The sequence below is a fragment of the Sitophilus oryzae genome, unplaced genomic scaffold (genome assembly GCF_002938485.1).
Source record: "Sitophilus oryzae breed Bouriz unplaced genomic scaffold, Soryzae_2.0 scaffold_227_pilon_pilon, whole genome shotgun sequence".
Lineage (NCBI taxonomy): Eukaryota > Metazoa > Arthropoda > Insecta > Coleoptera > Curculionidae > Sitophilus > Sitophilus oryzae.
In genome coordinates this window covers 2233338-2260443 of record NW_022146782.1, presented here as the reverse complement: position 1 = coordinate 2260443, position 27106 = coordinate 2233338, and the positions used below count along the sequence as shown (strand labels likewise).

The 27106-nt window shown below is 32.1% G+C and overlaps 2 protein-coding genes across 2 annotated transcripts in view; one reads left to right on the top strand and one right to left on the bottom strand.

Annotated features, from left to right (window-relative positions):
* Positions 1 to 27106, bottom strand: part of LOC115884262 — a 62771-nt gene that overhangs the window by 24607 nt on the left and 11058 nt on the right. The gene's annotated exons all lie outside the window — the stretch shown is intronic.
* LOC115884263 overlaps positions 17984 to 27106 on the top strand; it is a 113600-nt gene continuing 104477 nt past the window's right edge. Inside the window, exons 1-2 of the mRNA XM_030902776.1 lie at positions 17984 to 19029; positions 22007 to 22387. Of these exons, the coding sequence (XP_030758636.1) occupies positions 18014 to 19029; positions 22007 to 22387 (1397 nt within the window). The 5' untranslated portion in view covers positions 17984 to 18013. The remainder of the gene's footprint in view (positions 19030 to 22006; positions 22388 to 27106) is intronic.

The window sequence follows — 27106 nt, the reverse complement described above, 5'->3', positions numbered from 1 at the left end:
TGACTTTTTTATATTGTCAATCACGTCGCAAAAATTAATACTTTTTTGACGTTTGAAAAAAAAATATATTTTTGAACTACCTAATACTTTTTTCAGTTACAATTTTTCTATAAAAAGTTAAAATAACCAATAATTAACTGTCCTGTTTAACGAGGTATAACGTTTCATGATTTTTTTACTCCAATTTTCTTACTAAACGTTCTTTACACCAATTACTACTGCTTACAATCTTGAATCGATTAAAAATCAACATAAAAATCGTGTTAGGACGTTGAATGCTTCACTGAATATTCAACAAAATTTCTATTCTTTTTTATTAACGACCATCAATATGGTTTTATTAAGCGTTTTTATATATTATTATAGCTTGTTATACTGATTATATTAATTTTTTTTCTCTTAAAATCCGGTTTGTCAAAAATAAATTGAAATTGAATCTGGTCTCCGCAGTCTTCTAATCTGTGTCAGTTTTTTAGGTTACTGCTTCGTGTTTTTTCGAGAGTTTCTTTAATATTATAAATTTTGATTTATTGTTGAAGATATGTTTTTAATAAAATTCTAATGTCAATATGGAAATCATAATTTTTATTAATACACTAGCGTGTACCAACGACTTTGTTCGCGTCGAATTAATCATTTGTAATGGTGATGATAAAGCAAAGCAAGAATTTCCATTAACATACAAACTGGATAAAATTTTCTCACATTTATGTCAGCATGAGAAAAAAAAATATAGCGATATTAATATATAACTTGGTAATATTTGAGGGGTAGTTTCATCTCGTTCGAATTTGATTTTCGAAAAATCCGTTTGCCAAAAATAAGCTTTTTACGTCAAGCAGAATCGTGGTTAAGAAATTACCCAACTTTTTTGGAACACCCTGTATGATTTTTAAAAAAAAATCAAAATATGAAAAAAAAAACAAATAAATTATGCTTGTCCAAGCGTTTTCCCGAAAGACTAACCGTTTTTTAAATAACAAATATTGTAATATTTGAGGGGCGTTTTCACCCTCTTGGAATTTGAGATTCGAGAAACCCCTCCTTATCGAACCTCAACCCCACAGTCAATCCGTTTGCCAAAAATCAGCTTTAAACGTCAAGCAGTTTAAGCAGAATAGTGATTACTCAATGGTCATATTTTATGAAACACCCTGTATATATTTTTAAAAAATCTTAAAATATGTAAAACAACAAAATAAAATATACGTGTTTAAGAGTTTTTCCGAAAAACTCACCGGTATTTAAATAAAAAATATGTTAATATTTGAGGGATAGTTTCACCCCTTAAATTCGAGTTTCAAAAAAATCCTTCTAATCGAACCTCTACACCCTAAAGTCAATCTGTTTTCCAAAAATCAGCTTTTTACGTCAAGCGCTTTAAGCAGGATCGTGATTAATCAATGACCAGATTTTTCGAAACACCCTGTATACATTTTTGAAAAATCTTAAAATATTTAAAAAAACAAAATAAAATATACGTGTTTAAGCGTTTTTTCGGAAACTTGACCGTTTTTTAAATAAAAAATATTGTAATATTTGAGGGGTGGTTTCACTCTCTTGGAACTGGAATTTCGAAAAATCCCTCCTTATCGAACCTCTACACCCTAGAATCAACCAGTATGCCAAAATTGAGCTTCTTACGTTGAGTGGTTTGAGCAGGATCGTGATTAATCAGTATGTCAGTCAATTAAGGATTTTATATATTACATAGTATAGATAATATTTTTTTCTTATTTAAAATTGATTCAGAAAATAAAATACACATAAAGGAATAATATATTACATTTTTTAATAATTGAAAATTAAATGGAATAGCTTGTTTAAAAAAATAATAATATTAATGCATTTTCTATACCAAAAGTTTTCTAGGACTGGTTTCGGCAATTTGTTCTTAATTTTGGCGATATTTTCACTTAAAATTGTTGTTTTTTTACGATTGAAGGAGCAACAGAGTTTGTTTAGAAATAAATATATCGAAATTTGTAACACTTATTAGTCGTTTTGACCTGGATATATTTCTTGTATTAAATGATATCGTTTGTTATTCTGAGAAAAGGAATTATTTAATATTTTGAAATTATTTGAGCTCAACAACTTTGTTGTTGTTGATCTACAGTGTGTGAAAATAATACACAATATATATTATAAGTATTCTTTGATGCTGTACTTTTTCTTTCTCAAATATATTTCCCTATGTAAAATCGCTATTTTTGGGGCTTACTCAACCGGGTCTCACAATGCAAATTCACCTCAAATATCCATTTAGTTGGTCATTGGCAAGCACTCTCTCATTGTACATGAAAATAACAAAACAAACATTTACTGATCTGGATAAAATTGATAGTTAAATAGTAAGACTCACCCGGGGGTACTCCGCCCCCTAGCCACTGACATCACTGGTATTCTATTCAATATATCCCATTCCAGATCTTCCATCTAATTCAAATATTATTCGGATTTATTGGTTAATAATCTTCAACAACTAGCTAGTGTCACCTGAAATAGTATAGGGGCTTCCCCCGGACGCAAATCTGCCGCTAAACAGATTCGCATCCCAATCGATGAGGTTAATTGGGGTCCTCACCAACGCCCCACCGCACCGTGTCAATCGTGAAACAAGAGAGACCTCAAACTCTCAAGACCATCCTCGAAGGAACGACGTCACAAGAGTTTTTCTACTTCCATAGTCAAAAGACTCGCTACTTCCAAATGTCAGTTCTGTGACAAAACACAACACTACAGCCGGCTGGCCCGTCTACTACTGACCTATCTACTACTGACTTACATCACAATTTCACCTGATCACAAATATTTACATTGCTTGCAAATGAATCATACTATTTTCTCTAATCGACTTTCAAATAGAGTGTTTTAGCATTACTAGATAAATAAATAGAGTTTCCGAAGGAATGCATATTGTTTATTAGAATAGTGAATAAATAAAAGCATTATTATGACAAACTTATTTTCCAAGTTTTACACCTAAATCATAGAAATCACAGCACATTTATAACCAGCCTGCCGACCTACGATCATTTAATGGAAATCTGCGTATCTCAAAGTTAAAACTTTTTGAAGTGAAATCTCAACTCAAATTTTCATTGGAGGAGATTATCATATTTATTTCAAACCAATAATCAACGAGAATATTCGTATTAATTTAATAAAATTACTATAAATCACTATAAATAACGAATAATAAACAAAACATTTAAGGCTGATTCATGGTACACCGTGACGGGCCGGGGCCGTGCGACGGTGAAGGCACGGCCAAACATTGTCAAATGTTATTTATACCTATGCATTCATGCTCAGCCGAGCACGGGCCGAGCTTCGCCGGAACCCGTCCGTGCCCCGTCCGAGAAATGTCGGTGTACATTTTTCCTCGGATCCGCTACGGTCCGGCCCCGTTGCGGCAAACATAAATGAGTCGCCCGGGCTAAATACTTCGTTCATCTACGGGCCTATAGCGGCTGTTTTCTAGCAGTGTTGCCGCACCCAACTTTTAGCGCGTACCACATTATAAACTAAAAATGTACCACTTTGGTACAATTTTTTAAAGCACAACAAAATACATCTGCATATGACTTTAACCGGTTTGGTCGCTGTGAATTTCTTCATAAATTTCTACATAAAAAAACTTCCTGGAGAAAGACACAAATCGAGACGAAAAACATGAAATAGAAATTCAGAAAACCCAATTATAAGTATGTATAGGTTGAAGAATTCTAAGTAATTCTAATACTACACACAATACTTGGAAAACTTAAATTTTATTTAAAAAAAACGCAAATATAGAAGCATGTTAGAAACAGTAAATTTTCAAGTTTTTTCTTCGGGTTATTTAATATAGGCAACGCTATAGACATTACAACGTTTATAATACGTCGTTAATTAATGCGGATTTTCTCCGAATGGTATCGGTAAGCGCGTTTAATGCAATATCAACGACAATAATATTAAATATCTATTCATTTTCGGTGCGCGTGGGAAATAATTATTGTACCAAATTATCCTGGATTTGAAAATGTAGTACCACTGTACCAAATAGAATTAAAAGTATCAAATTTGGTACAAATGTACCACTGCGGCAACACTGTTTTCTAGAATATAATCGGCACGGACATGATCCCCGTTGTCCACTCGGTGTAACATATATTGAAGGCCTGGACGTGGCCCGGTGTCTACTGCACGGAACGTGCCCGGCTCGGGTACGGCCCGGTGTACCATGAATCAGCCTTTAAATAAAAACAGACCACAGACCACACAAAACAAATTGTTGGTTAGTAGTAGTCAGAGATATAGATGTAGTTATATTTTGGTTTAATGGCCATAGCCAGGGTTCGGAAAATTACATCTTACTTTTAAAAACTAGATAAACTACATTACATGTAGTTAATGTTGTTTATGTAGAGGGTGTAGTTTATGTAACCTACGTATGTAACTTTCAAATATCAAAGGTTTGAGGTGAGGTTATAATAAGTTGAAGCTTTAGAAAACACAATGTATTTAAGAAAACAGAAGAAATATAGCTATTTAGACCCCTCATACAAAGCAAAATTATTCATAATATCAATACATAATTTATTAACGTAGTTTTCATGTAGTTAATGAACGGGAAAAGACCTAGTTTTTGAAGAAAAACTACACGTAGTTAATCAGGTAAATTACGTCTTAATTAACTACTTCCGAACCCTGGCCACAGCTGCCAGGGCCATACGGCCGAGTAATAGAATTATTGTTTTTTAATAAAAATTAAAAAAAAACATAAACTTGTAAAGCTGGAATAGTATACGGTTTTAAATTAAAATAAAAATATGCGTACATAGTGCACACACTGTTTTTTTTTAGTGTAGCTACTCCAAGGGTGTGAAAAATATTTTAGGTATGGTTTTCAAAATACATTTCAAGTTAAAAAAATAGTATTTTAAATTTTCCAAAAAAGTAACGTTATTTATAAGTTCTAGTTCCTCTTTCGACGTTCTAGAAATGTATAAATTACAAGAATTTCATAAAAATTCACTTTCCTATTTAATAAGTTGGTACATTTTTGCACGATAAAATTAACAACACTCGATTTCCATTAAAATGAAATCGAAATGAGTGGAAATCACCGAAAAAAATAATCATTGCGATCATTCAAACCAGAGGTGAAATTCTGCCGTCTAATAGACCGAGGCAAATGAAAGTGTTGCTATAATTTTAACTTTATTTTCTCTGTCTCCCAGTTACCTAGTATTAGTTAATTAGTTATAATAATTCGACTCGTGTGTCTATAAACTTCGTTTTCTATTTATTTTATTTTTTATTATTTTACTAGCTGAACCCCGGCTAACTTCGTATATACCGCCTAAAAGTGAAATGAGTGTGTCTGTCAATCTTGTGGTATATATGTATATGGATGACTGATTGACTAAATGACATTACATTTTGATTCAAGTATTTTCTATACCGGGTGTTGCATTGTCGGACGGGATATAGGAAATCCTATGTAAATTTTAATGGGGTCAATTATTGGCTTCCCTAATTATTTTAGAGAATAATTCTATTTAAGTTTATTGAAGAGCACTACAATCCACATTCAACAGAATAACTTTAAATATTTATGATTAGCTCGTTTACGAGTTATCGCCTATTTCTTTTTAAATATTTCTCCTTCCTTATGGCCCTGTATTTACTTAGTCAGTCAGCACCAGTCAAGGTAAAAGATAACTGTCAAATGAAGTTGTCATTTCAGAAATTTACCTATTTAGTGCTTTATTATTATTGAAAACTCATTCCTACATCGGAAATATTAAAGATGTATTTATAAATACAAATTAATATGAATTAAAGTAAAATAAAGTAATCAATTACAAGGTTAATTATAGTATTATTACAATATTCAAAAACTTATTAATTTAGGTACTATTAAATTGTTAGAACTTTAGGATTTAAGAAGATATTCAAATATTCCATCGACTGCTAGACAATAACCCAGGCGATCATAAAATTCTCTTCTTACATTCGCTAGTTGGTAAACTGAAATTCTATTGCATTCGGCAGAAATAGCATTTTTTAACTCGTCTAGATTTGGGTATTTTTTATCCTTTTATATCCTGTTTTTTAAATGGCCCCAGATAAAGAAATCATTTGGCGAAATATCAGGAGACCTTGCTGGCCAATTTACTGTATGATTTAGGCCAATAACGTTTCCGTTAAAACTATTGTCTAAATATTCCCGAACAGCCAGGGTACTATGTGCCATCCATTTGGTATCAAACTTCCTGATTTTCCCTAGCGGCATCATGCAAAGCAGGTAAAATATAATTTTTATGATCGAGTAGTTTCAAATAATATTCTGCATTTAAATTTCGCGTAAGAAATGATGGCCCGATAATATTGTGTCCGAATATCCCTGCCCAAACATTTACTTTTTGTGGATATTGCGTCCTTGTTTCGTTCGAAACCAAACCAAACCAAACTTTTGTTGGTTTTCTTTGTTCCAATATCGATAATTTTGACATTAGGTTCATTATTTAATCTAAACGTGCATTCGTCAGTGAAACATATGTTTTTTAAAAATTCCCTATCCGTGTTTGCTCTTTCCATCATATCAAAACATAACGCCTGCCGCCGTATTTCGTCCCCATCTCGTAGCTCATGGTGCTTTTCATATTTGAAGGAATAGTATTTATGTCGTTTCAAAATTTGAAACGCTGTAGTGTGATTTATTCCTATTTCATCCTCAAGTTTCCTTGTGCTGATCTTTCCATCGTTCTCTTCCACGCACAATAAAACTTCCAAGTCGGTATCATTTATTGCATCTTCTTTTTGTTCCTGCCTTGCTTCACATCTGCAGTTATTTATTAGGGTACCTTTGGTCTCAAATCTCTGGATATTCCTTGCGATTGTAGATTTTCCAGGTATCGGTCTATTCGGATACAGAGCAGCAAACATGTCCGACACCCTTTGATAACTATTTCCTTGATAATACCATTTAATCATCAATACTTTTTCTTCGGTAGTGTAATTCATGGCTAATATTTTCGATGTAGGTATGAGTTTTTAATAATAATAATAAAGCACTAGGTCGAGCGTTGATAATCAGTTACAGCAGTTACTTCTGTTTGCGACAGGGAACTAAAACTCTAGGAGCGCGACGGCTGGAGCGAAGTAGGTCGCCGCCGAGGTCGAGCGTCGATGCCCAGTTTCAGCAGTTACTTCTGTTGGCGACAGGGAACTACACCTCTAGGAGCGCGATGGCTGGAGCGAACACGTCCTGATCGAGATCGCGCGGCGCTACGGGCATACCAGTTCCAGATACTACTGTTAGCGACCGACGAAATCGCGACGGCTGGAGCTAAACACGTCGCTATGTTACTACGGTTCGAGCTAACTTCAAGTGCGATTATAAATAATTTATAATGTTGTCGTCATTATGATAATCGTTTTTCAGTAACAGGTTCCTGATTCGTTGTGGAGCGCGACACGACGTTACAAAAAAATACCGCTCCAAAATCGCGTTACTCAAATACCGACACATCACTAGTTGGCAACAATGAATTTAAAAATCGCGCCCTCTATTACGTAACTAAAAGTTCAATTGATATCAAATATATTTCAATATCACATCATAATTCTATGTTACTGATTTGCAGTGACGTGACTTGAGCCGTCAATTATAAAAGATGGCGGAGTTCCGTGAATTTTTTCGATATTTTAATGGTAGAGACACTCTTTTTCTTGTTTTGATGTTTCCAGTCTTGTAGTTCATACTTAAGACAGTTTTAATGTTTGGCTATATTCGCCTGATAGAAATGATGAAAATGATGAAGTAAAAAATTAAAAATCTAATTATCAACGGTTGAGATTTTAATTTTTGAATCTTTCTCGTTAATATTCATGAACCGTCCATTAACCATATACCGGAAATGAATGTAAATAAGTAATCGAAAGGATGAACATAGTGTCGTAACTGTGAAGGTTACGAAATAGACTTTAATCTTGTCTGTGTCACATGCAGATATACCTAGGAAGGTCAAAGAAATGTCTTTAAACCAAAATAGATAAAGTGAAAGCACTGACTCTTAAATTTTGTGGGTTGCTACACCGTCAGATTATCACATACAGCATCTTTATTTCTACGTTTATAAAAATTATAATTTATAAAAAATGATCGGAAAGGAGAATCTGAAACTTAATATAATTAAAAAACATATTTCTTTGAAATACTCAATCTGAATTTGAAATAAGAACATTAATCAGATTATAGGTGTTCCAGTGGTTACTATAACACTAAATTTATAAAGAATAAATATATTCTTTTTAAATAACAAAGAAAAAGTTATAATTTATCATCACTAATAAATTATAAATAATATTCAATTTGTACAACACGTGTACGGGTTTCATTTACAACCAGCATTCTAGATTTCTAATAATTAGCAATTGTTTAATTAAATAGATACTGGAGCGAAATTAATAAATATGCAAACTATTGTTCGCAATCCGGCGATTTTATAATTGTTACTACGCTTTCTAACAATAAAGTATTTTATGTTATTATGAATAAATAATTGGATTTTTGTTTTTTACAACAATAAGAAAAAAAAAAAAGTGTTGTCAGACGATTTAAAGAGTCGATACTTAAGGTACTTATGAACGCAAAGGTATCAGCCTTTTGTACTTAACAACACCACCATTAACGTCGTAAAATCTGTAAAATTCTTAGGGCTTGTTGTAGACAGTTCCCTAAAATGGGACATGCATATCGAGCTTTATCGAAAACTTAAAAAATTGAGCTCTGCCTGTTTTGCATTAAGATCTGTTTCTAAGGAGCTTAACTTGTCAGTGGCTAGAACTGTTTATTATGCACTTTTTGAGTCGCACCTCAGATATGCCCTTCCATTCTGGGGTACGTGTTGTGCGACTCAATTTGACCGCATTTTCAAGCTTCAGAAGAGGGCTGTTCGATATTCACTGGGACTAAACAACAGAACTCATTGCCATGATTTTTTTAAAAAATTAAAAATATTTACTCTTCCTTCCTTATTTATATTTAAATCCGTTTGCCTAATACGTAAGCATGTATCAGTCAAGAATTAATTCCTTTTTTTGGACCCAAGAAATGTTCCATAAGAAAAAAATATAACTTTGGTATGGATCTTAGTTCTGAGACACCCTGTATATTTCAAAATAATTTTAAATTGTGCACATTGCCTTCCCACATATACCCATAAAATATTTTGTTTCTACATCTTTCCGTCCATTTTCCATCAACAGAGGCGAATGAGGTGCGCCACCCTGTATAGCCACGGCACTGTTTGGTGCCATGGTAACAATTTGGTCTCGGGTGTTATATGTTCTTGTATTCTTTAGTCATTGATGTCGATAGATTGGACCAAGGACAATTTGACCGTGTATGACCCGCGTCACTGTGACAATTAGTTTTGACGTAAGAAACGTCAAAAGTTGATGTCGTCCGATCGCGACCAAATTTGGTGGGTAGGCTATGTGAGCGACAATGTATACAGTCCCAACAAATAATGTTACCAATATGTTAATGATTTGAAATCTCACATAAACTGTAATATAATAACTAGTAATTCCATTATAATTAACTTGAAACTGCATGTAATTTTATATAAGAAAATATTTATAATATATCTGTGGTAAGGCCGCATAAAATAACCATAAAGAACTTTTTTCAAATTACTGTATTATTCAAAAAAGATTAATTGAAATTTATTACATTCGTATGTAGTTTTATGGATATTAGATACATTTACCTTAACACCATAAGGCAAAAGAAATTATCCCATAGACAACAATTAATAAATGTCCAAAAAAAATACTTATTTTATATGGATGTAATTATCATAAAGTTACATACTACTTACATCAATAAAATCCATTCAAATGCAAATAGTAAATACTTGAATGCGTAACAATAATTCTTGATCTTGTTTTTCTCATTAACGTTAATACTATAACGCCAATTATAGTTATATCCTAGTCATAATATTAATTAATTCAGATCACAGTATATGCAACCTGAATAATTGTTACAAGAATTTAAAGTAATAGATATGAAAAATAATTAGATATTTTTCTGAAATAAATTGTAAGAACTAAGAACTCCTCTTACGTTGGTTGCATATAAGACCTCAATCAGGATGCAAATATTTCAATGCCAAATTAGCTAATTGTACTGCATAATTGTTAGCTAGATAATCGATAGTTTCTTTAGGTTCCTGTAAAAAAAACTCTTAATTAAGAACAGATATAATCGTTTTAATTTATGATGCATAATCAAGTTAGTTGTGGATAGTTGAAATGTTTCACTTAATTTGCTGTAATGCTTTTTGATACAAAAATTATTTATAAAACGTTTGTATTAAACGGCGTCAAAAATAGTTGGGGAGTGACTATCGATAATAATTTTGGCGAGATCAGTCTCTAGACGTCATTTACTAAAGATTGGCATAAAACTCGTCAAAATTAACACTAATTATAAAAAAATTAAAAAAGGACAGATAATCAACTTTTATATCATTACTTGCTAAACACCCTGTATACAGGGTGGTCCCAACTCTATTACCGAAACTTCGGCAGCATATTCTGCAGATAAAAATAAGTAAAAAAGTTCGTATAAATGTATGTCCTAAAATGCTTAGTTTCGGAGATACAGGGTGTAGAAATATCATTTTTATTTCGATGTCTTCCAAATAATTTCTGAAGTAACCAATATTTGGATGAAAATTGGTGTCTGGGAATTTTTTAACATAAGAAATTTGATATTGATGTCAATAATATGGCTCCTATTTTTAGGGGGTGCCACTTATATGTGTTTTAACTTTTAATCCTCTTGAACTTTTCGTCCGTACCTGAATAAAACTACTGAGTGAAAAAATATACATTTCCGTAATTTTCTACGTAAAAATGTCTCTTGGTAAAAATGACTACAGATTGCTACAGATCAACAGTTCTCAAGATATTTAGAATGTAAATAGTCAATACATATGTCACTATTGACAAAAAAAAACACTTTGAGTAGAGATAATTATTTGACTGAAATAATAAATTTGGGAAATGATGCGAAAAAATGATAATAAAACAGTTTCTGATGAAATTTATGATTTTAGTCTAATAACTATTTAGTCAACATATTATTATTTATTAATTATTTAGACAACATATGTATATTGATAATTTCGATTCCAAATATCACGAGCACCATCGTAGGGATTTTTACCAAGAGACATTTTTTACGTAAAAGATATCACAAATGTATATTTTTTACTCAGTAGTTTTATACAGATACGGACGAAAAGTTATTACTCTCCAAACCAGTTAAAAAATATGTAGGTGACGCCATCTATAAGTAGAAGTCATATTAACATCAAAATCAAATTTCTCATGTCAAAAAACTCCCAGACACCAATTTTTATCCAGATATTGACGTTACCTACTTCAGAAATTATTTGGAAAAAATCAAAATAAAAATGAAACTTCTACACCCTGTATTCCCTGTATCTCCGAAACTAAGCATTTTAGGACATACCTACATTTATACGAACTTTTTTATTTATTTTTATCTGCAGAATATGCTGCCGAAGTTCCGGGAATATAGTTCGGACCACCCTGTATATTCCTGTAATACATGTATATTTACTTATAGTTTATTAGGCATTAATAACCACAATTAGATAATTATGCATACGAAAAAAAAATTAACGTTCGAGTTTTGGAGAGTTATGATGGAGATTGCTTAATGGCGATGAATGTGGCGTCGAGTATTCTTGTTTCATAACGGGTTATTTCAATAAAATACAATTTCTTTAGCGGTTAAACGCAATTAAAGGCTGCCTTGGCGGATAATAGCGCTTCATAACATAACCGGCCATTTAGGCTGTTTATTCGAGTGCAGGTTGGGGCGTTTCCACTGAAGACTTGTTATTTTACGTTTTGTACCTAGTTGTAAGTTTGATTTGTTTCTGGTAGATATTTATTACTTCTAAAAAAAGAACTTTAAACATTTAACTAGCCCCCGTATAATCAAGTGTCGATGAAAATATATCATAAAAATCGTTGAAATCGTTTGCTTTCCTATTACGTCCAAATAAGTCCGAATCGGTCCAGTCAGCTGGCTCACGAGCTATAACGCGCAGATATGTCAGTCAACTAAGTCCGGTGATCTCGGAGCCCAGCTTCGAACCTACTTTACGGTGAAATCTATCGAAGAAAGTCGCGACCATGTCGCCTCGTCTAATTATTTAATATTTTATTTACTTTATTTATTGACGAGCTGAGACATTTTCCAATAGAAATTGAAACCGGTGTGCCGGTGGCGAGTTGACGCCTTTTTTCCAGTTAAATCTGCTCCGAATTATAAACGCCACGCTAGAACGCGAAAGTGAAACATTTCTTTGGTTTAATCTTCGGATGTATCTTCTGCCCAGTGGCGAATTAAGCCTGTCGGGGGCCCGGGGCGGCGAAGCTAAATGTGGCCCCCGGTCTGATCAGATAATGATGCACATTTTGTAAAAATTGAATGACTTATGTATAATGGTTGACAAAATTCAAGTATTTATACAGGGTGTCCCAGGCTGAGCCTGCATTAGAAGTTTCTAGAGAACTACAATATCTAGATCCGAGATTTTGTGCATATCATTGTTTCACAACGAGATCTATCGATTAAAAATATTTTCAATATGGCGGCACTTTCGGAAGTCCCGGAAGTTGACAGCAACTTTCTTATTTCAAACGGGTGACCGCATTTTTTATTACATACTTAAATTCTCTGTAAAATTTTATGAATTTTACAGAGAATACAAATTTTTTTGACAGGTAGTTTTTTTCGTCCAAAAATTTTAAATATTTTTTTTCTTAAAAATGGTTAATGTTAGATATAGAATGTTTAACATCAATATTCATAGAATTTTACAGAGAACTTAAGTATGTAATAAAAATAGGTGGGCACCCATTTAAAATAAGAAAGTTGCTGTCAAATTCCGGTATTTCCGGAAGTGCCGATATGTTGAAAATATTTTTAATCGATAGATCTTGTTGTAAAACAATAATGTGCAAAAAACCTTCGATCTAGATATTCTGGTTCTCTAAAAACTCCTAATGCACGCTCAGCTTGGGACACTCTGTATATATATATAAATTCGGGTCAGAACGTCCTACGACGTTGTCCGATGCCTAACTTCCACCCTGTGCGATTTTCCCATTGATCTTCGGTCAGATTTTTCTCGCTCATCGACCTTCTTATTCCTTCCATCCATGTTTTCTTGGGACGTCCTCTCTTTCGTTAACCAGGTGGTATCCAATGAATGACTTGTTTTGGAATTCTTTCATTGTGCATTTTCTGAACGTGGCCGTACCATATTAATTGTTTTTGTTCTATATCATTTACTATTATTCCCTCTATTCCCATCTGTTGTCTAATGTCTTCATTTCTGATCTTATTCCTCCGTGAAATTCTCATTGCTCTTCTAATCGCGTCCATTTCTGTTGTCTTTGCGTTATGTTGTTTCGCGTCCATTTCTGTTGTCTTGCTGTTGTCATGTTAAATACATGCGGAATGTCCGCATGTATTTAATGGCAACCTATGATGACAAAGTGATGAAAATACCGGTTCCACATATGAGCCGCGTTACCTACTTTCGCTACCGTTCCAGGGAAATACCGCGTAAAAGTCCTCCAAGATCCGAGGGGCCCCTTCGCTGTCTCAGGCCCGTGGCCCCCGTTATACTAAAGACTTCACTAATCATCATCGGTAAAGAAGCTAGAATACAAGTTATGCTGTGCATTGGTTGTAATTTAAAATGTTTATTCAGTAAAAATAAATAATGAAACCATTGAAAAATAACTTAAAAACTAAAATAAATAAATTCAGTGAATCCCTGAATTTTCTCTCAGAGTCTTGACGGCTCCAGAGATTTCATAAGCGTATCATTAATTGATAGAAAAAATTGTTTATTTTTTAACTCGGCTAAAATTCAATATTTTTTGATGATTCAAAGTTCAGTTAAAAGGTAGAATCAACAGCTTATCACATTTAATCACAGCTATCACAATTAATATTCGAAAAAGGCAAAATGAAAAAAAAAACGACTCTATTAAATTTTATCGGCCTGTTAGCAGTACCGATCGGGTACTAACGAATCCTTTCGTTGTTTTCAGGTGCATTCTCATCGATCCTATCGCCAATTCTAACGGCAAATGGCCGGTACCATTTTTATGTCATTCTTTCGATCGTATGAAATCCGCAAATAGGTGGTACTGCCTCGAGTATTAATGAAGACATATGTAAAAGACAGCCGGCACAGCGAATGTTCCGTTTTTCCATTGAAGTATTCATGGAACTTTTGTGAAATGTTTGTAATTTTATTCTAAGCTAACTTTTTATTAGGTATGCCTAAGGTTTTTTAAGCTGCGATAAAGATGTCGCCATTGTACCGAATACTTCGTTTAAATTGTAAATGACTTAGAAAAAAATATGTTAAATATCAGAGAATGGACGAAGCCATTAATGTCTTCACATAAATTATATGAATAAAACATGCTATCAGGACTACCATTCTATTTGTAAAATTTTGCCATTAACGTTAACCATGTTACGTTAATTTAAGGCAATAGATAAAGAGGGATATATCCTCTAATATAGGCTTGGTGCATTTTCCGTTGGTGCTGCCACCAACGGAGAATATCGTAAACAACTAGTATATACAAATACACGGAGTATACGAAAAATGTAATATTTAATTATTCTCAGTATTTCAGTGTTTTTAAAAGTGTTAGGAAGTATAATTTGTATTTTTCCAGAGCAACTGTTAAAATTGCCTTATATCTATCAAAATTAGTAGATAAAATAGTACCTAGTTTAACCGCAAGGATAGATTAAATTTTGTTAAGTGCAGATATAAAGTATATAAAAAAAATCAATGGTATTATAGGATGTATTGTAGGAAATTATTATTAGGGATTTAAATGGAAGTAGTTTGGATATGGTGTTTCTCGCCTCAGCCTGAATATCTGTTGGTAATTTACTTATTTCGTTTTGAGCCATTTCTGGCTCCAATTCAATCAGCAATCGACATGAAAGAGAATTAAAAAATATTGACCACGCCCTAGACACTCAATGGTAATTTCATGGAACTACAAATTTAGTTTCTTCCGCATCGCCAGACGGCGCAAAACACATTAAAGTACAGGTTTCTAATTTATATATGAAGATGACATGACAGCCTCTAGATTTACAAACATCTATGGTCTAGTTTTGGTCTAGTTGTCAAAATGTTGGTGATCCGTCAAATTATTTTTAAATCATATTTAAATAATTATTAATTTAGATGTTCTTGATTTTCCGGAAAGTTCGGTGATTTGTGTTTTTATTAGTTTGTGCATTTTGTTATTTACAGTCGATCATCATTTTCTTGTTAGATACAAAACTTTTTTTATTAAAGACATTTTAGACATCTTGGATTTATAATACATTTATGAACGAAATAAAAGAAAAATGTTTAATCATAAATAAGTAAGTACATAATATTATATTTTTAGTAACAGTTAATTAGTAGTCTATAACATTTTTACTATATTGTAATTTATTTGTAAATCAAAAAATAGGCGCTATATGCTGCTCTATTGTTGTTGTTAATTTCATAATTTTATTTTTAGTTTTGAATATGTTACCCTTCTAATGATCTAATAAAACAAAATATAGTAAACAAGTCCATATTTATTATTTTATATTTTACAAAAAGGAATTTTGCGCTTGAATAACGTTACCGTTTTAGTTAGCGTTAATAAATAACGGAATGCTAAAATCATGTTGTGCCAAAACTCTCCATTAGTTTCTTCCGGATCACCAGGTGGCTCTAAATGACGGATTTATTTCTTTTATATCAGTGTCCAATCCATAGGTCCAATCTATCTCTAGTACGTGAAATTAGTCTATGATATTGACTCAAAACTGACAACTAAAGAGAGAGCTTTATTTATTTGTCAAATTACATAGAAACCAACGCCAACCCAGCACAATATTTTTTCTACTAGTAATAAATTCCTTGAAATAATAATTTCTGAATATTTTTTAAAACGTAACTCGCCATGGAAAAAATATTGTTTTATACACGACGATAAAATTGCATAATCGACTCCCGAAATTAATTCACTCGCGATAATTAATCTTTTCGGTCGACGATAAAATACCATTTTATCGTCTATAGTAAAATACCATTTTATCGTCTTGCATAAAAAATAACTAAAAATTCTCAAAATAAAAATAAAAAAGTAGATATTTTGAGGGGGGCAGTAGATCTTTAAGGTCGCTATGATTAACCTCATTAATCAAAGCTGTAGTGGGTCTAGTAACAGGGCATTGTAATAGACGGCGTGTGCACATTTTAATTAATTAATAACCAGACATATTTCTGTATTATAAAATGTCAATTTGTTGATCTAATTAAGGGTTCAACGATTTCTGCTCATCACAATAGCCTTGGTTTAAAAACGAATTAGTCACATGTGAAATGTACAATGTTATTTTTGTTATTCCAAATCTACCTACACTAGCCAACAGTATAGTTGATGTGAATTTTTTTAGTAATTATTGACTTGAGTAATCCTTCACCAAGTGTTTTTTGTAAAAAACGGAACGGTTTCATTATAGTTTGCTTGTATATCCTAGGACAAAACAAACCAATATGTATACCGGGTGTTGCATCGTCGAGCGGGACATGGGAAATCCCATGTAAATTTTAATGGGGTCAATTATTGGCTTCCCTAATTATTTTAGAGAATAATTCTATTTAGGTTTATTGAAGAGCACTAAAACCCACATTCAAAAGAATAAATTTCTGTTTTTAAATATTATATTGTTTTTAAATATTTCTCCTTTCTTATGGCCCTGTATTTACTTATGAGCACAAGTCAAGGTAAAAGATAACTGTCAAATGAAGTTGTCATTTCAGAAATTTATCTATTTCGTGCTTTATTATTATTATTAAAAACTCATACCTACATCGAAAATATTAGCTATGAATTACACTACCGAAGAAAAAGTATTGATGATTAAATGGTATTATCAAGGAAATAATTATCAAAAGGTGTCGGACATGTTTGCTGCTCTGTACCCGAATAGACCGATACCTGGAAAATCTACAATCGCAAAGGATATCCAGAGATTTGAGACCAAAGGTACCCTAATAAATAACTGCAGATGTGAAGCAAGGCAGGAACAAACAGAAGATGCAAGAAATGATACCGACTTGGAAGTTTTATTGTGCGTGGAAAAGAACGATGGAAAGATCAGCACAAGGAAACTTGAGGATGAAATAGGAATAGATCACATCACAGCGTTTCGAATTTTGAAACGACATAAATATTATTTAATGTATTCTTTTTTTATAAATTGGATTAGGATCGAAAGAAATCAACAGAAGTCCTTTGCTTTAAATTTGTCGACGTTTCGCAAAATTTATTTGCATCTTCAGGACTTCAATCTTATCTTTTACCTTGACTGGTGCTCATAAGTAAATACAGGGCCATAAGAAAGGAGAAATATTTGAAAAGAAATCGGCGATAACTCGTAAACGGCCTAATCAAAAATATCTAAAGTTATTCTTTTGAATGTAGGTTTTAGTGCTCTTCAATAAACCTAAATAGAATTATTCTCTAAAATAATTAGGGAAGCCAATAATTGACCCCATTAAAATTTACATGGGATTTCCTATCTCCCGCTCGACGATGCAACACCCGGTACCTATACATTTCAATCATTTAAATAAATAAAAATATATGTTGGGCAGTGTATAACGCATCGACTACACACATGACTGATCGAAGGTTTATGAATAAAAAAGGGTGAACCCATCGCCGAAGAACTTCCGTTTTAACATATTTTTATCTGCCAGTATTCTCTTTTTTACGTGCTACAACACCACGGGAAAACAATACAGACAGTCGGCACTGAATTTTTGTTTAAAATAAGCAATGAAATTGAAAAATGCTTTAAAAAATGTCATTTTTATACGACCTCTTTCGCTGTTTATGTTTGTGTGTTATTGTGAAAAAAAGATCCTGGAACCCGAGACGATCTAATGCTTCAAACGCGCCAAAAATTGCGAAAACGCCAGTGAAAAAACATTTAGAAAACACGAAAGCACCAAAAAAGAAAAATTCAAAACGAGAACTGTCAAAACCTGCTTGGTTAAAAGAATGGACTATATCTAAAGGCTGGGTACACAATAAAACGAAAGTACTTAACAAAGAAATGGACATAAACAAGGAAAACAGTGATTTTAAAGACTCAGGTAGTGATAGTTCATCAATTTCAAACGTTGAAGACCTCATATCTGTCATAAGCAACTTGGAGGGTCCTCCAAAAATACAGATCCCAGATAATTCTGATGATATAATAGAAATATGTGAGGTTAATGATGAAGAGAACTTGGAAACCATAGAGATCCATGATGATCTAAGTCTGCATACTGCAGAACAGCGCCAGGAAGATATAGCTTTGATTTTTGAGGAGATATCAGAAAATTATCGGAAGAATTTTCGTTTTGATACCAAAAACTACACGGCAAAAAAATATACAGACTTGCAGTTGCCTGAAGTGTATAAAGAAAGGCTTCTTGATATTAATACAGAAGAATCCAGTTTTGTAAAAGACATTTGGAGGCATATGAAGAGTTGGAGTACCAGTAAATCAAAGATTGGTAATATCAAAGGTAAATTTACTGAAAACCAGCTTTACCAACCAGATACACCGAGTAATTTTGACAATATGCGTCCAATAAAATCAAAAACATCTCTTGGACAAAATTTAGCGTTGTATAATACGCTGAATTCGAAATCTAACATCCACGAAGACGCGATCTTGGAATGTTCGGACGAAAGCAACTTTAATTCGTTGAGTTATATTTATTATAATCCATTATATGTTCCCTCCAATCCGGAATTTAAATACCGAGATTTTTATAGTATGCATTGTGGAAAAGAAAGTGTTTTATGCCCAGGAAGTGATATGCAGTAAGTTATAAATCTGTGGATTAAGTTATTTTCTTGTCACTCAATTTTTTCAGCGTAATGTTTTATTTGAGTAATATTTATGAGTCAATTAACAAACAATTTTTAATTTTTAATTGCCCTGTATTGTGCGCTTGAGGTAAATAAATTCAGGGTGACTCACTCTATTTTTATTCGATCATACGGTATTTTTAGGGCGTCAAAGAGGGCTTTAAAATTATGCTTCAAAAATTATTACCAATAAAATGATTACAGTTATTTTCTATAAAGCCTTTTCTACCGCATGATCGAAAAAAAAACGGCCTCCAGTTGGCTTGGAAATTGGAAATGACGATCGATGACATTTCCCATATAATTTTACATTTAAAATGACAGCGATCTTCATTTCATAGCCATCGCTGACGCCGTTTTTATTCGATCATACGGTATAATGTTTTATTAAAAAATAGAGTTAAATTTAAATTTAAAAAACCATCTAATGAATATACAGTTCATACCAAATTAACTTTTAGTCACGTGATTAAGCTTGTCCGGCACAGCGTTGCCCATTTTTATATATTTTCTTTTAATCAAAATATTTTAGGAAGCAAAAATAAATTAATTATAAATATATAAACAGTTATTATTTACATCAAAAAACAGGGCCGTTCCTGGCGAGCGTGCAGTGCGTGCACGCACGTAGGCGCAACATTTTGGGGGCGCAAAATCGAAGTGTCAATCAGTACTTTGTAACAAAAAACCAATACGCTTTCTTGTTAATAAACAAATACTTAAACATACATCATAGGATAAAGTTTGCTTAGCGTCTTTTTAGCGTTGGCCGCACCGAATAAACAATCTGTCGGCAACACTAGGGCAATCTGTCGGCAACACATTGTTCTCATCTAATTATTTTTCATTTTATTGATTTTATGGAAAGCACTGTTCATTAAAATGTTCTATCCTATGTTATAGGGCTTGTTTCTCTCTACTTCTTGTCTCACAATATACCGTTTGTGTCGGAGAAGGGATCATAGTTTCATAGTTGTCGATTTTCGAAAGAAATCAGTACATGTATATTATTTCGTATATTTTTCATTTTATTGTTTTTATGGAAAGCACCGTTCATTAAAATGTTGTATCCTATGTTATAGGGCTTGTTTCTCTCTACAACTTCCTGTCTAACAAAGTACCGTTTGTGTCCAGGAAGGGTTTATAGTTTCATAGTTGTCGATTTTCGAAAGAAATCAGTACATGTATATTATTTCGTATATTTTTCATTTTATTGATTTTATGGAAAGAACTGTTCATTAAAATGTTGTATCCTATGTTATAGGGCTTGTTTCTCTCTACAATTTCCTGTCTCACAATGTACCATTTGTGTCCGGGAAGGGTTCATAGTTTCATAGTAGTCGATTTTCGAAAGAAATCAGTACATGTATATTATTTCGTATATTTTTCATTTTATTGATTTTATGGAAAGTTCACTGTTCATTAAAATGTCCTATCCTATGTTATAGGGCTTGTTTCGCTCTACAATTTCCTGTCTCACAATGTACCGTTTGTGTCGGGGACGGGATCATAGTTTCATAATTGTAGATTTTCGAAAGAAATCAGTACATGTATATAATTTCGTATATTTTTCATTTTATTGATTTTATGGAAAGCACTGTTCATTAAAATGTTGTATCCTATGTTATAGGGCTTGTTTCTCTCTACAATTTCCTGTCTCACAATGTACCGTTTGTGTCGGGGACGGGATCATAGTTTCATAATTGTTGATTTTCGAAAGAAATCAGTACATGTATATTATTTCGTATATTTTTCATTTTATTGATTTTATGGAAAGTTCACTGTTCATTAAAATGTTCTATCCTTGGGGCTTGTTTCTCTCTACAATTTTCTGTCTCACAATATACCGTTTGTGTCGGGGAAGGGTTCATAGTTTCATAGTTGTCGATTTTCGACAGAAATCAGTGCATGTATATTATTTCGTATATTTTTCAATTTATTGATTATGTTATATTCTTTCTCTCTACAATTTCCTGTCTCACAATGTACCGTTTGTGTCCGGGAAGGATTCATAGTTTCATAGTTGTCGATTTTCGAAAGAAATCAGTACATGCATATTATTTCCGATTTTTAGTTTATTGTTTTTATGTATTTCATATAAAATGGGTCAGTTTTTTTTCTTTAGGGTACTATTTTTGTTACTAAATATGTTTGTGGTTTTGTTTGTTTTCTTTATTTAATAAATGTCTTTATACTTTAATTAGAATGTTTTTTTTTACATTTCCAATTACATATTGCTCGTTTGTCGCAGAATATAAATTCTTTAAATTTTTGAGATTAAGATTAAAATATATAATTGATTTAAATATAAAAAGGGCGCACCAAATAATGCTGCATGTAGGCGCCAGATACCACAGGAACGGGCCTGTCAAAAAAACTAACCTTCTTAAACAGCATTTAAGGGACATAAAGGGCCATTCCTATCGCTTTTCTGTTCAAAATATTCTAATAAAGTTGCGATGAGTTTTTTACAGCTATTAAGCTATCTTGTACACTAGCAAGAGGTTCTAAAAAGAAGAATGTTCTACTGCAAGGTCTGCTAGTAAAAAAATAAGCTTAAAGTATCACAACACTATATTTATTTAAACCAAAAACTCGTAATAAAAAACTGAAGTGTCAAAACGAAAGACAATGTCACGAAATAAAAAAATAAATGCGGCAACTTGACACTTTTTACAGCAGAGCTACCACCTGAATCCCCAGCGCGAAATTTAAATTCCCGTTAGTCAGCGCGACGCCGAATATGTCCTTGGTTGGCAACAATGAATTTAAAAATCGCGCCTTCGATTACGTAGCTAAAAGTTTAATTGATATGAAATATATGTTTATTAACTGAATACAGGGCGAGTTAGAAAAAATACTAAATCTTACCTTAAGAAAGTTAAAAATATTCTTGTACCCATAACTAAAAAATCTAAAACTCTTGTAGAGAGTCAAATGTGCTATCCCAATCCATCGATTTAAGACACAACACTAATGAAGGCTTCATTTTGAGAACTTCCGAGAATTATCTGCACAAAAACCAAGATGTTTTCCTCTACAAAAAAGAAAATTCCTTCAAAAACAAGCTAAAAACAGAAAAGTACATCATCAGACATGTCAGGATCAGGATAATGCTTTCCTTGAGAATGGGTAAAAAAGTCAAAGCAAACGATAGAACGCGTCAACATAAAAAATCTCGAATGTTTAGTGGTAAATCGCTTCAAGTACAGAACAGTGATGTGGTCAAAAGAAAAAATATCGTGAAGATGCACGAGGAACAAAGAAGAATTGGCAACGGGACGACGTCAATCAAGATTCAAAATATGAGGTAAATGAAATGCAAACAGTTGAAAAAATGTTTTATTAAAAGGAAATAACTAAGAGGCCGGCTTTTGTCGGTTGGTTCATAAATTTATTCATGAATTTTAAAGAAATTCAATATATCTTTGTGAAAAAAATACTGTAAGTAAGTAGCGTATTATACAGTATGTATAATGCACTTAAGTTATTTGCGGTTCTGTCTTTTTGTATGTTAACTTCTTCTAGGAATATCCATACCCATTAACACAGTTATTTTCAAGACCAAACCATTTCTTTTATCAAGTGTTCAACGTTCACGGGCACAAATCTCATAGAAATAGGCAAACATAGATGACTTAATAAACATAATAGAAAACAACAATAAAAATAAAAAAATGCAGACTTATTTAATGACTTAAATCATTTGATTTTAAGTCATTTTTCGAAAGCTGACTTAAGATTTAAAATTGAAGTCTTTTTGAAACCGATTTGTGATTTAAATCTTTATTCCCAAATAGTAAAAGATTTAAGTCTTTTTAGAAAAGATTTTTATATATTTTTTTGATAAATTTTTACAGCAGCATTTCTTTAATTGTTAGGCGACAGCCAAGCAGCAGAATATATAAAATTGATTCAGTACATTTATATTATTTCGTATATTTTTAATTTTAATGATTTTATGGAAAGCACTGTTCATTAAAATGTTGTATGCTATGTTATAGGGCTTGTTTCTCTCTACAATTTCCTGTTTCACAATGTAAGAAATAAGCACATGTATATTATTTCGTATATTTTTAATTTTATTGATTTTATGGAAAGCACTGTTCATTAAAATGTTGAATCTTATGTTATAGAGCATGTTTCTCTCTACAATTTCCTATTTCACAATTCACCGTTTGTGTCCAGGAAGAGTTCATAGTTTCATAGCTGTCGATTTTCGAAAGAAATCAGTGCCTTTATATTATTTCGTATATTTTTCATTTTATTGTTTTTATGGAAAGCACTGTTCATTAAAATGTTGTATCATATGTTATAGGGATTGTTTCTCTCTACAATTTCCTGTTTCACAATGTACCGTTTGTGTCCAGGAAGAGTTCATAGTTTCATAGTTGTCGATTTTCGAAAGAAATCAGTACATTTATATTATTTCGTATATTTTTCATTTTATTGATTTTATGGAAAGCACTGTTCACGAGCCGCTACTGCTTAAGACTTCAGTCTTTTTAAAGCTGACATGTTGCAGCTCTGTTTTAAGATACAAAAATTATTTTTCTTAAGACAGATTGCTTTTATTATTAAAATAAAAACGAAAAATATAGATAAATATCAGACTTGGCCCACCTATAGTTCCGTTAGGTTTGTTCTAGACCGGAACTTCGTGTTGCAGCATCGCAATTTCATAGAAAGATGAACAGGTTAATAATTTTTTGTAACGAGTTATTTTACAACTTACGTTTATGGTTTTTCACAACCAACAACAATCAAAAACAATTTTAACTTTTAGTTAATCAGGTCAGTTTAAAATATGCCCAAATAAATAAATAGCAACCTAGAATCTCTCTGTCCATGCCTAGTTTATATATCTTGGTTATCGTGGGTTTGTACCAAAGTGTAGATGTTTTGAGCTAAGTCGGTATGCTGTATCTTTTAGTGTACAGGGTGGTCTACTGGTAGCGATTTTTACCAAGAGACCCTTTTTACGTAAAAAACGTCGTAAATGTATATTTTTTACTCCATAGTTTTATACAGGTACGGACGAAAAGTTATTATTCTTCAAATCAGTTAAAAAATATGTAGGTTGCGCCCTCTACAAGTAAGAGTCATATTGACATCAAAATCAAATTTCTCATGTCAAAAATCTCCCAGACACCAATTTTCATCCAAATATTGACGTAACTTCAGAAATTATTTGGAAAAAATCGAAATAAGGGTATCAAAGTTATTAATACTAAATATTTACTGAAGTTTATTTATCGATCAGTTATTGTGCTGCAATAATAAAAATTATACTACCTTATACAGAGTGTCCAAAATTTTATTTTAAATAATTAATATCTTTAAACGGCAATAACTTGTTTAATTTAAATGGAACACCCTGTATATTTTATAAGAATCAGATGCACAATTTAATTGTCTGTCAAATTGTATTATACCATTTTTTACCTATCTCTTCAAGTTTCCGTAGAAAATGCATTTTCTTGTAATTTAAAACTCATTTATCAGATTATTTTTAAAGATGTACCAAATTTTTAAAGAGTACAGATATTAATATTGTCGATATACTTTGTTTATTTCATTAAAAATTAAAAAGAAACTGTTTAAATATTTGTTAAAGAGGACCAATTAATATGATTCCAGTATTCAAACTACATTAATTGACTGTTTGCGTTGATTAATAATAATTACTCCAAATACTAAAAAACTGAATTTTGTATGTGTATTAGACAGTGTGGTAAAAGTTTAAAAATGATATTTCATTTTTTGACAAATGCTTATTTATAACAACAGAGACATTCATTTTCATAACTTATTATTATATTGATTTCTGATTCAAATCCACATTTATTTAGAATAATTTATTAACGAACATAATTAAGTATGTAATTAATTAGTATTTGGGCGGAAATAATGGTGGTATATTTAATTAATGGTATACTCTTTTATAAAGATTTAAATAGTTTTCTTTTTGCATACAAATGGGCTAGTAATATTATCATTTTGCTAAAAACAATAATATTACTAGTCTGTACATTTTGTACCTTTGTTGCTTTAAAAACAATCTAAAATGTCAATATTCCATGGGTATATTGATAAATGAGGTCTAAATTATAAGAAAATGCATCTTATACGAAAACTTGAAGGGATAGGTAAAAAGTGGCGTAATACAATTTGATAGACAATTAAATAGTGCATCTGATTCTCCTAAAATATACAGGGCGTTCTATTGAAATTAAACAAGTTATTGCCGTTTATAGCTAGAAATAATTTAAAATAAATTTTTAGACACTCTGTATGAGGTAGTATTATTTTTATTATTGCAACCTAATAACTGATCAATAAATAAACTTCAGTAAATATTTAGTATTAAAAGCTATGATACCCTTGGAGAAATGAAGCCTTAAAATTTTGACTGCAATTTCACAAAATTGAAAATATTTCAAAAACGGTCAGGTTTAAGTGTGATAAACCTTAATCAGATTTACCTTTATTTTGATCGTAGAAACTAAAAATGTAATAATATACAGGGTGTTCTATTTAAAAAAATACAACTTTGATATCTTTTATTTATTTGGGACACTCTGTATCTTGTAAAAATATTTTTAAATTGTAGCTCTAATAGTCCTGCAACGAACCCAAAACTTACAATTTGTAAAAATCTAATAGTTTAGCTACAATACTCCGTGTCGTATGTGGTGAACAACCCTGTATAGCTGATTTATTTTGATAAACATTGTTTCAGCTATACCTAAATGGTAGGAATAACTTTTGAAGAAATAGGTTTATCGAAAAATTATAAGAGGCCTTTTTTGTAGAGCGTTCAATTCCGTATACGAATATGTGATTGTTATGGTTGTGAGAGAACAAGATCGAGAGAAAAAAAATTATTTGCAAAAAGTGGCAAATTCCCATGTAATTTAAATCGGAAATAAATCGTCTTTGGGGCAAGGTTTATTGTGAATATTAAGGGTTTGTGAATATTAATGGTCTGTTATTATTAACGGACACCCTAATAAATAGTTACTGACCAGTGACCACTGTATATTAATAAGATAGAGTTTTAATTGTTTTGTGGAACCACTGGGGCAATAGAACAAATAGAAAGTAAACGTAAACTTTCTTATCTCTCTTGTCCTAAAAATGGAACAAGAGATCACACAACTTGAACGCTGCTGACGCCTGTTATACACCTGTTAACGGACATTTTTGTTAACTATCACTTTCTCCACGGTCGGTGGTGCGCGGCTTCAAAACGATTTGTTGCCGATAAACATTGTTCAATAGGCCTTCGATTATACTTAAACGTTTTCTCAGAACAGTCGGTTGCAAGAACAAGAGAAAATATTTAAAACGCGTTAAGTACTTGTAATACTATAGTGTTTATTGATATTAGACATAGCTTAAACTCGAGTTCACGCGAACTGTGAAAAAGGCTGAACTCAGGCAAATTCTATTTAGGTATATTTTTCTTGTACGAGGGTTGTAGACTGTAGAATGCTTAGCAGGGGAGTTAATCACCTCGACCTTACAGATCTATTGTGTGTTCCCCTTTTTTGAGTTATAACGACTTATAACTCATCATCCCAAGCGGCATTTGGACGTCGGGACAACGTTGTGTCACGCGACCAAACGTCGGGGCGCAACGTCGGTACAACCTCGTGCCAACCCTACTCTGCACTAGTTTGGAGAATAATTTTTGGGTCGAAACGACGTTGGATACCGACGTTGGCTAGAAGCCTAATTTAGTACAAACTGCAACGTTGTTTAAAATCCTAATTCACAGAAATACAAAACTAATATGGCGTCTAAGTCGCGTTTTATATTAAATTGGGATAATTATAGTAAAAATATTATTTTTACGATTTAGTTAGAGACATATGTCAGATGGCAGTGAAGGAAAACAAAAGAAAAGTATTTAAGTGTGGAGGATGTTTGAAGATCATAATTAGTGAAACGCTTTAACCGACTCTGTAACTCGATACCCAAGGCAAAAAAGTTAAACGCCAACAACTTTATTGATAAATGTATT